At 36.5% G+C, this 11,290-nt stretch overlaps 1 protein-coding gene across 4 annotated transcripts in view; it reads right to left on the bottom strand.

Annotated features, from left to right (window-relative positions):
• Window positions 1-2,432: 2,432 nt before the first annotated feature.
• RSPO3 (R-spondin 3) overlaps window positions 2,433-11,290 on the bottom strand; it is a 90,614-nt gene continuing 81,756 nt past the window's right edge. For 2 of the 4 annotated variants that reach the window (XM_073893891.1, XM_073893892.1), the window contains exons 5-6: window positions 4,367-4,536; window positions 2,433-2,967 (exon numbers count right to left, since the gene is read on the bottom strand). In XM_073893891.1, coding sequence (XP_073749992.1) covers window positions 2,932-2,967; window positions 4,367-4,536 — 206 coding nt within the window. In that variant the 3' untranslated portion in view covers window positions 2,433-2,931. The other 2 variants (XM_073893893.1, XM_025860878.2) reach the window with 2 other exon arrangements.

The following is an 11,290-nucleotide window of genomic DNA, read 5'->3' as shown; positions in this document are numbered from 1 at the left end:
TTTTCATGAGGTGCTAATTCAGATCACAGGAAAATACTACCATAATGTGTGTCATGGACATTCTTGGAAATAATAATAAATATGATTTTAATGGGATATGATGTAGGGGAGAGAGAATGGGCTTTGGAGTCAGCCAGAGCTGAGAGGGACCTCCAGCCTTACTGGTTGCTACTTGTGTGACATTAGGCACTTCCCTGTGCCCCCATTTCCTCATTTTTAAAACAAGGAGATCAGTAATTCTCTCAGACTGCTTTTGGGACAATTACATAATATAACTTAGCCAAAGGGTGAGTGGCTAGCACAAAGGAGGCACACTTTTGTCTTTTTTCTTTTTTTTTCTAATTTAGAAATATAATAAAAAGTAGTACATCTAACTTGGTGAGATGAAGTGTTATGCTTGCAATGGGAAATTCTCAACTGATCTGACCACCAGCTTTATTTAATTTTATTCAGTGAAGGATAGATTTGGCTTCCAGATGAACTCTGAAGTAAGAAATCAGCCTTAGGAAGAGGACTTTTCTCTCCTAATTTGCAGAGAATAGTTGCCATTGTTTTGAGAAAGAGTCTAGTCAGTTCCTCTGCTATTAAAATATCCATGGGAAAGGTGGAGTGTTTTTATTTATGTTCACTGATAAAATGCAGATGCATATTTTAAAGAATTAGTAATATCTCAATTTTAAGAGGTTTTAAGATAAAACTGGCATTTTAGTTACTATTACCAATTTCATTTTGGTGATACTCACGTATACACCTTGAAATTATTACATGTGTACATTTATATGGATATTATCACATCATTACTCAAGAAATAAAACTGAACTTATATGTGTGACTTGTGAAATGAGTCATTACTTCTTAGTGATATTTATTTGTATATTTTATGTGTATATTTTGTACATATTTGTATATAGTTTACTCTTATATTGAGTAATGAGCCTTTCAATTCTCCTAACAACTTTCCAAGGTAGGCGTTGTCATTTCCATTTTGCAGATGAGGAATGGAGGCTCTGAGAGCCCACACAACTGGCTCAAGGTCACACAGTTTATGACAATTAAGTAGCACAACTGGGATGTTAACCCAGACTGCCTAACTTTAGCTATAGAGAATCTCCCATTTTCTTTGAGATCTCCCTTTGTGAGGATATTCTGAAAGCTTTCTGGCGTAAGTTGTATTTATTTACATATTCCTTTTTTTCCTTCTCAATGTTATTCATTTCAATATTTTAATAACCACTAATGTGAACAACTTTTAATTCAGTAACATCAGAGTTCAATCTGTATCTTTTATGAGCCTATACACTTTCATGTTTGGGAAAAAGCAGTGTTGAGGAACCCAGAGGACACTGCCACTGATGAGGACTCCTTAGGGGCATCACCCTGAGCTAACAGAGAGGTCACATGCTCCCCTGCCAGTAATCATCTTCAGCCCACCTCTCTCATGTTGCACTTAAGAAAATGGGAGCCCATGGGGCACGTGGGTGCATTTGCCTTCGGCTCAGGTCATGATCCCAGGGTCCTAGGATCCAGGGTCCTAGGGCTGAGTCCCGCATCGGGCTCCTTGCTCAGAGGGGAGTCTGCTTCTCCCTCTTCCTCTGCCTCTTCCCCAGCTTGTTTGCGCACTCTCTCTCTCTCAAATAAATAAAATCTTTAAAAAAAAAAAAAAGACAGAAAATGGGAACCCAAAACACTCAGGTGATTTGCTAATGGCTAATATCTGGGACCAGAACCTTACTTTGACTATAGAAGACAGACCTCCCCTGAGTTATAAAGCAGAATTTGGAGACCAGGAGTGTGGATCAGACATAGCCAGATTTATGTTGCTGCACTCTTTCGATTCTCTTTGAATCGAGAATTTACCAGCCATCCATTACCATCAACAGTTCACCAGATCCTAGAGACATAATCAGAGCAGAGAGTTAATGCTATCTGTGACTAGTGTGGGAAATTTACCAGAAGTTGATCATGAGTTTTTGCTCAAAGTTGAGTAGGCTGCCTGTTTGACGATCATAATGTTTCCATGTGCCTCGAGATCTATTGCAGGTACGTTTAAAATTGATGTTATCTTTGTCTTCATTTATATTTCCCCCAAAGTATGAATATTAATGCTACTTTTTATTTTTTCCTTTGCAATAATTCTACTTTTATTTAAGTGCTGCATCAAGGATTTAGATTGTCTGCTGTTTTCTGGAGGATTTCAGGGTAAGTCTTAAGTCAAAAGGAAGACATGATAGTCATTGCCACAACTATTGTGTCCTGGTTGATTTAACCCTTTTCCAGCACTGCATTTGCATGCCTAGACCTTGCCAGTATTTGCTTTTTGAAAGAATGGAGAGAATGATTAACATAGAAAGAGACAAATAATTCGGCCACTTATGCTTGACTAGATAAGACTGAGGACAAAGATGAAGTCTGAAGCCATCCAAAAGTTCTAGAACATGGGAATATACTTCCATTTAATACAGTTTTGTAGGAAAAGGTTTATTTCTCCTTGGTGATATAAGCTGTAGTTGAAAATAGAATTATTTTCGTACATTGGGAATAGATCTAGTTAGTTGAAACACTTATCTCATGCACACTAGGAAAGAAAACACAAAGTGAGAAACAGAAATGCATCATTCAAAAATTTTATATCTTGGAAGACAACAAGAGAAGTGAAAGACGAATTAAGCCAAGCAGTCCACATGAACAGTACAGTTGGTGGAAAAAGAGTGACCAGAGATAGGCAGCCAGAAGCCAGATGCCATTGCCAGTTCTTCAGAAAGCATTGATCTTTAGAGGGCTAGGAAGTGTGGTGGGCAGAACAGCTGTGCGTCCTTCCACTACAACAGGAAGGTTAAGGTGGGCCACGAGATTCGGTGCTGCTTGCTCAGAGATGTCTCCTCCTGCCCTGGGCTGGCTGTGTCTTCTGTGAAACACTGGTGAGGCCTTCAGCTAGGGTGACTTCAATCCCCAAAAGAGATCCACAGACTGAGAAAATATGGAGAAGAAAAGGCCAAATGTTCAAGATGCAGGAGGAACTGACATACAAGGAAAGATGCTAATTTCTAAGCAATGAAGGGGGAGCAGTGAAATCATTTCGGGAGGCCTATGCACCTAGAATTAGAATTTTGTTGATTAAGGGAAAAGTTGAATAAATATCTCCTAATACCCTATAAGTAAATCTCTATCTACTTACAAACGGTGGATTCCAAAAGCAAGCATTGAGAAATGTAATATGTTCAGATTACATAGGATACAGAATTCCCTTTCCTAATTCATGGTTTGTAAGCATAACAATTTTCCAATAAAACAAACAATAAAACAAAATGAACAAAACTTTAAAAACTATCAACAAATATATTTATTGTGGTGGCTTTCCCCCCTACTAGATACACCTTGTTAGAAAGTAGTATCCCTTTTAGTTCCAGGTGGACCATTAAGCAGGTAATAAAATTGTTTTTCACTCAGAACACACATGACTTTGCAAACATGTTCTATTCTCCTTGCTCTAGTTTTTGTTTTTCTATGAAATCAGAATTTTCTTCTAATAAGTATGATTTTGCTTTTGGAAGCTACAGGTACATGTGTACAGATTTCTATAACCCAAGGGGTAGCAGAGGCTGAACCACACAGTGCTGACATCGATTGGAGACCTGTTCCAGGTAATCACAACCCTTCACAGTTTTGTAAAGCACGGAAGTCATCTCCAATGCTATGGTTTCTTCCACATTTTGCCTTTCTCCAATCCCATACATAATGCTTAACTCTGGTGTACACTCTCCTGTTTCTTGCAGAAGGACATGGTGAGAGCAATAGAACTGATCTGAAAACAGTCATTTCTGTGGTGATAATTCCTATGATCCCAAATGCCAGGCCCTAATATTTGATCACTCTCTAGATGTCCTGGACAAAACAACACCGTACTTTGAAAGATGTTTCTCTTCCCTGATCTCTTATTTACTTTGAAGGGATACTGCATCTTTGAATTTGCAGAACTATCTTTCGCTTCTTAAAGCAATAGCTTGAAAATGATTTTTATAGGGAAAAAATGTTGCTTCTCCAGATGTCATCATTATGTTGTTACATCTTATAGCCTATTGATAATTATGTACAAAATTTCTTGTCTCTTAGAAATGCACAGAAGCATGTAAGATAACCATTTGAAAACATCCCTTCTTTGAACTTTTGGCTCTTTGTTGTTAACTATGCTTGTATGAAGACTATAGCAACTATTTGGAATGTTGTTGAGACTGAGCAGTAACTGACACGTTGTCCATTTGTGGTCCTAATGGCTAGAGCACCTGTCCTGGGCATCTGGTTGAGATAGCAGCATCATGAGTTTACAACGATCTCATGGGACCCTCTAATGTACAGTGCTGACCGATACCGATTTCTGTTGTTTATCTTGGACCTTTCGCTTCTTCTGCTGCTGTTTGTCTTTGTTTTCTCGTTGTTCTGGAGTTTCTCTGCTGGGTTCCAGACCTTTGTTATCAGGTATTGCGTCCTTACTTTCCTCTTTATTAGGTTTTTTTCTTTTCCTCTCCCTTCCCTTTTTTCCTGAAATGAAAGAATACACCTTTTAAAAATACATTCAATCATGTTCTATTTCATTATTCTAAGTTTTAAAAAACTTGTTAAATTTCTCTTAGGTTGGATATCATACCCATAGATACCAAGTATCTACTATTTAAATCATTCACTCAGCTACTTTTGTTTAAATCTGTACCATATTTCAAGAAATATGAACATGGATCACAAAATATAATGAAACAGTTAATATATGATAGTTTTGTACAGTAGAGGGTTCTATAGTTATAAGTTTGATCATTATTTTACATGGTAGTTACTTATGAATATTTAATATAAAGTTTTGAATAGATTTCTTGTCATATAAGAAATTTTTTAAAAGATTTTATTTATTTATTCATAAGAGACAGAGAGAGAGACAGGCAGAGGGAGAAGCAGGCTCCCCGCTGAGCAGGGAGCCCGATGCAGGACTCCATCCCAGGACTCTGGGATCATGACCTGAGCCGAAGGCAGACGCTTAATGACTGAGCCACCCAGGCGCCCCATATAAGAAATCTTTAATGTGTATATGTTATCTGACTCCTATTTAAGGCACTACTTTGTATTCAAATTTTCCAAGGAGCAGTTACATATTTGCAATCTGCTTTTATAACTGCATGCCATCTACTAAAGGAGAATTGCTTTACATAACAAATATGCAAATACCAGGATAAATGTACTTTATTTCAACGCAAATGTTTATATGTTGAAGTTAATTTCCTTTGCAATTACATGCAGAGTGCTAACTATAACTTATCAATAACCCTATGGTATCAGCTATGCAGGCAGGAACATTATGTCTCTCTCACTCAAATGAGCAAATATTTATTGGATATACACTAGATTCCATGGAGATCCCTGATCTTGAACTGGATTTGAAGCATAGATTTAGTTCAGATTCACAGTACGGGGCATTTTTAAAAAGTGGAATCAACATGACCTTGAAGGTTTTGATGTGGAAAGGCATACTGCAAGATAGACTGGAGCCAGGGAGAAGAACTGTTTCATTCTGTTGGCACTGGAAAATTGCTAAGAGTTTTAGGGGAAGAGAGTAATTTGAGCAAAGTGCATGAGACTTGCATCAAATTGGATGGGGTGTTTTCATTTATTTCTTTTTTTGTTTTGTCTCTTATTTTCATTTATTTCTAGACAGTGAATTAACTAAGTATTTTATTATCATGTAAACATTATATATATAAATATTTAGTCTACAGTGCAAAATAATTTTTGAGGGCATGGTTTTAGCAGGATCCATCACTATATATGTATATATATCCCAATGAGAAATTACTGAATTAAGTCAATATCATAGAAAATGAAAACTAGGAACCAACTACTCCTTGATGTGGGAAAAATTCTGATAATGTGCATCCCCACAGACTGAGCCATGTAAAATTTGAAATTAGTATCTGTCTTCAAAAAATCATTTTAGACAAAGTATTTTGGAGAATTTATTTGTATGAGAGAACCAAAATATTTTCATGTCCTGAAAAAGGCTGCAAATATTGAATACAGTGGTTTGGCTTTCTTCTTCTTGAGCTCTGGTTACAGAATCCTAGGGAGCAATATTATTAATACCGCATATGTATCCTGGGCCAAAAAAATCTCCTTGGATTAATGATTTTATGTTACAGTGAGCTTTGTCTGAGACTATATTTATAAAATCTTCCAACTACTTTATGAAAACTTGCCTTGTTGGGCTAAACATAGTGCACCTCCAAATTTTGGACTCTAAAAAGACATTATACCTAGAGCTGAACTAGTTGTACACTGATTGACCAGTTCCATTATTCTTTTCACTTGAAAGAATTTGCTGGATTGATAAAATTTCTGAGGAAGGAATCTAGTTTCTTTTTCTCATTCTGGCTTTAATTATTACACATTTGAGGCGCTGATGACTTGAACTTGGTAATTAAACAGAGAAAACTGAAGAGTAAATTTACCTTCCTGAGTATGCAGCATAATTTAATTTTCATGAAACTGTACAACGTGAAAGAGAGAAATGCTGGTTTTCATGATATGTGCTTGGTTTTCAGAAGGACCTGGTCACAAAGGTTAGATTACATAGTATTTCCATTTTGAGGAGCATTTTGGAGGTGTTCAAGTTCAACTCTAAAAAAAATTGTCAGTGAAAATTATTCCAAAGTTCCATAAAAACTACTGACCCCAAACAAAATGTTATTTTTATGGAAATTATCCAAAAGTTCAGTGTTTGACATTGTTCTCTTGATGATGGTCCAACGTCTTACAGCTGTGATCTTAACCATAATATTCTGAATGCATAAGAAATATATTGCTTCTTTCTTGGCCGCAGATTGATTTATATGTTTTTTAGCCACATGTGACAACATATTCAACTTACAGTGCATTTCTGCTTATTAGCAAACTGATATGATTATTTCTTAAGACAGGCAGAAACATTTTTGGAAGTAGCATGAAACTCAGTATTATAGTTTTATTAGCCAAGGAATAACTATTTAGTCTGGGCAGTGAGTGTAAGGGGAGGCTCTAGTAAAGTAACAGGAAACTAGCACATTGTACATGATTGTTGCCCAACAGAGGGCTATTGCACAATAGAAAAATGGGATTATTATTTTTTACACACCATGTGTTAGTGGTTGGAAACACTAACTACCCTTTTGCATAAATAATATATTTTCCTCTTGTCCAAGAAATAAAATAGAAATGCAGGAGAGTGGCTGTAATCCACTAAAAATCACGTGCAATTTGGGAAATTTTGTAAGGTTTTCATTAAAAGGGGACTTCTTTTTCTATTCTGATGACTTTTTATTGATGTGGTCAATAGTTGTTTTATACTTTTTTTGGTAAGTTTGCAAACTAAGCAAACTTATCACTATCTTATATATGTGTCTGCGTTTCAAATCAATCAATCAATATCACTGATATTCAATCAATATCACTATTATGCATGTGTACACATGCACCAGATTTGGGTTGTAGAGTGTTCTAATGATCATCATCCCTCCATGTTCCAGGTATGAGGTTGATGTCGGATAGAGACCATCCAAGAGAAATTGCTCTTAGCAATCAAGTATGACCTGAGCCTTTATGGTGCAACATTTGTTTAAGACTGCTGTTTTTATGGTCAGAAAAACACAGTGCTCAAATTCTAGGTCTGCCACCAACTAGTTGTGTGACTTTTGGCAATTTGTTGGTATTTCTCAGGATTAGCTGATATTTAACATGTGGATAATCATTACTACTTCCTAAATGTTGTAAAGTTTACACGAGATGCTTGTAAAGAGCTTAGCATAGTGCCTGGCACACATTAATAATGGGAGAAGTGAACGCTGATATTATTAACTCATTACAAAAACATGAATTAAGCTTCTACTCCATGCCAAAAAGTGTGCTACAACTTGGGGATACAAATGAGACATGGAGATAGGCACAATAATTATAGTCACAAGCTAATGATAAAATAGAGAGAGAGGAGTGTGCAAACTCCTAATGGGAGCACAGCAAGAAAAGCATTGACCTCTGCCAACGGAGATCAAAAAAGACTCCCCAGATGGGGTGATGTTTTTGAGCCTTACAGAATGAGTGAGCGTTTGCCAGGCCGAAGAGGGCAAAAGGGGATGTCGGGCAGTGAACAGTATGTCAATGAAGGCATGCAAGGACATGGTGAATCTGGGGAACTGAAAATGTAGACTTCCGTGGTTTGATCAGAGTCTAAATATAGGACATTACTCAGAGAAGCTGGAACGATGTACAGGACTCATTTGCCATGTTGGGAGTTTGTCCTGAGGATCAGTGATACTGAAAATGGGAAAAGGGCAAGTATCAGAATCTGAGAGCAGGGCAGAGTGGATGTTTCTGTGACTAGTTTAGAAAAGGCCAATAGGATATCCTGACATGTGACCTTATTTCCTATTTCAGGGGCACTTTTGTAATTAGAATCCATAAAGGGTGTATACACAGTGCACAGGTATTTATTTTTGAGCCTTAACGTTTTTTTAAAATTTAAATTCAATTAACATATAATGTATTATTGGTTTCAGAGGTAGAGGTCAGTGATTCATCAGTCTTATATAATACCCAGTGTTGAGTCTTAACTTTTGAAAGAGTAACTAAAATCTCTGTGCAGATCAGTCTAGCCACGTATTATGTAAGATTTCATTGCAAATCAGTATCACATGATTGAATAGGTGATATTTTTGAGATACTGAAATTATTTCCTATTAGTACAGAAATACATAGTCATTTATCTAAGTACCTCCTAGGGCCTTCTGCAGGCCAGGTTTCCAAGCATAGATGACTTTGAGAAATACATATTCCTAGGCCCCACCCCTGGAGCTTATGATTCAGTAGGTCTTATGAGGGCACCAGGAACCTGTAGTTAACAAATTCACCCTGAGTTTATTCTGGTAGAGAATAAGACCCACAGCTGTAGACCAATAGAAGATCCAATTTCTTTAAATGTATACTCTCAAAGTTTATTTCACATCACATGGTTTCTCATTTAATTTCTTTTTATATATAAAGTATGTTTTTTGACGTACTGTAGCTACTAGTTTTTAAGGCAAGTTTTCTGATTAGGTGCATTTGGAACAGACACTTAGATACAAAATGAAAATTAGTTGCAGGTTGTATTTTTAAAACCTGTTCAAATACAAATATGAACTAAAAGGAATAAACATGTGAAAAAGAACAAAGAGAAAGAAACAGTCCTGAATTATTTTTCCTAAATTATGTATTATTTAAGTTCCAAGTGAAAAATGAAAACTATAGAAAATGCTAAATTACCTTTTAAAATGTAATAGGGTTATAAAAATTTGCTTCCACAGAATCACAGATAGAATTTATTTGTTGGGAATTACTCAAATAGTGAATATCAGTTCACACTTTTCTGAACGTTTAGAAATGTGCGCAGAGGTCTTTAGGAGACTTCTTGGTGAATTTCTTGCATGACACCACTAAGGGGAGCTATTGAGCTTTCAATAGCTCCACTTCCAAGACAAGCTGTTACAATTTTTCTCAAAAAGCTAAAGTGTATCCCACACTCTAGACGGAGGACAAAATATTATTGAATCTATAACTAAAACCAATTAAATAAATAGTCCGTTAAAATATAATGTATTGCTAGGTGTTTTCTCTTTATTGGTTGTGGAATGAAGTTCAATTGGAAACGCATGGTTTTATACCTTCAAAAAAGCACAAATTGTGTGAAAATGGGGTTAATCTAATGATTTTTAATCTAGAATTGACCTGATTTTTATGTATAGAGGATGAAAATTCCAAATTTTATTTCTTTTAGTTAATATATCACTGGGGAAATTTTGTAGAGGAGGGGAAATTGCTATAGTCTAACTTCTTCAGCAATTACAATCTGGTACGTAGTTACATATAATATATAAAGGCTTTTGAGTTGTGGACTATACAAACACAGAACAGCCTGACCCAGTGGTAAAGAACACCGTTGAAAGTCAGAAAGGCCAAATTCCTTTTCAGTTGTATTATTACCCCGTAGAATTTGCTTCAGGAATGCATTCAAACCTTTTTTTGTTTGTTTTTTAAAAATAAAATAGAAATAGGGGCGCCTGGGTGGCTCAGTCGGTTAAGTGTCTGCCTTCGGCTCAGGTCATGATCCCCGGGTCCTGGAATCGAGCCCCACATCAGGCTCCCTGCTCTGTGGGAAGCCTGCTTCTCCCTCTCCCACTCCCCCTGCTTGTGTTCCCTCTCTCGTGTTCTCTCTCTCTGTCAAATACATAAATCTTTAAAAAATAGAAATACTTATTTCCTTGATATTATTTCCTTGATATTACTCTAACCTAGGAATTTATAGCAAATATAGTGAAAATATGAAAGAATGGATTTGTAAATAGACACTTAATTTCTCCAAATTGAAGTTTAAAAGCTACCTGAATGATTTTTTCTGTAGTTTAACACCTGAATTAATTTAATTGCATTTCTATTTGACTTCCAAGATCTTCTGATTAATTATTCACAGAAAAATAATTTGGCATAGAATTACATAGTCTACCGAATGCTGTTAATTTGGGAAATTACCCTGAACCATTTTTGCAAAGCTAGCTCTGATCATTTAAAATATATTACGATCGAAATAGCATTTTCCCAACAGGTGAAAAAGACTAATACAAGAGATGCAATCCATTTGTGTCACATTCTTTTAGGAATTCAGAAACAAGAGTGTCCTGACTGTAAAACACTGAGTGTAAATTTTAGGAGGTGAAAGGGGATAAACCCAGCTGTCTTAACATGGCACTCAGGGTCCTGGTTCTCTGTCCTGGCCCCTGCTCACTTTGTCACTCCCTTCAGTGGCCTCATACTTCTCTTCTTAGTCACCCCTGCACTTCACTCATCACAACTCACTATGTTTACCGATCCCCTGTGTTGGATACATTCCCTAGAATGCATGCTCTAGCATCCCTTGCTCTAACGCAGACTTTGTGTTTAATTCTCTGCCGCATGTCACTCCTTCAGGGGGACCTTCCTCTCTCGCTCACCTTTTCCTAGGTTAGGTTACTGATATTTCTACCCTCTTTGCTCAGTAAGCTCCCAATTAGTAGCCTGTTGCAGTAAGCCCAGTGAAAATGACTAGGGTGGTCTGTTTCTAAAAACAGTAAGAGTAATGGTAATTAAAGTTTAATGGACACTTATATGTACCAGGCATATCATATTTCTTCTGCTGCTGCTTCTTCTTCTTCTTCTTCTTTTTCTTCTTCTTCTTCTTCTTCTTCTTCTTCTTCTTCTTCTTCTTCTT

The sequence above is a fragment of the Callorhinus ursinus genome, unplaced genomic scaffold (assembly GCF_003265705.2).
Source record: "Callorhinus ursinus isolate GAN/ISIS: 27379988/994484 unplaced genomic scaffold, GSC_fseal_2.0 scaffold6, whole genome shotgun sequence".
In the NCBI taxonomy this organism is placed as follows: domain Eukaryota; kingdom Metazoa; phylum Chordata; class Mammalia; order Carnivora; family Otariidae; genus Callorhinus; species Callorhinus ursinus.
The sequence above is the reverse complement of the archived record's forward strand: the minus strand, read 5'-3'. Positions and strand labels throughout refer to the sequence as shown.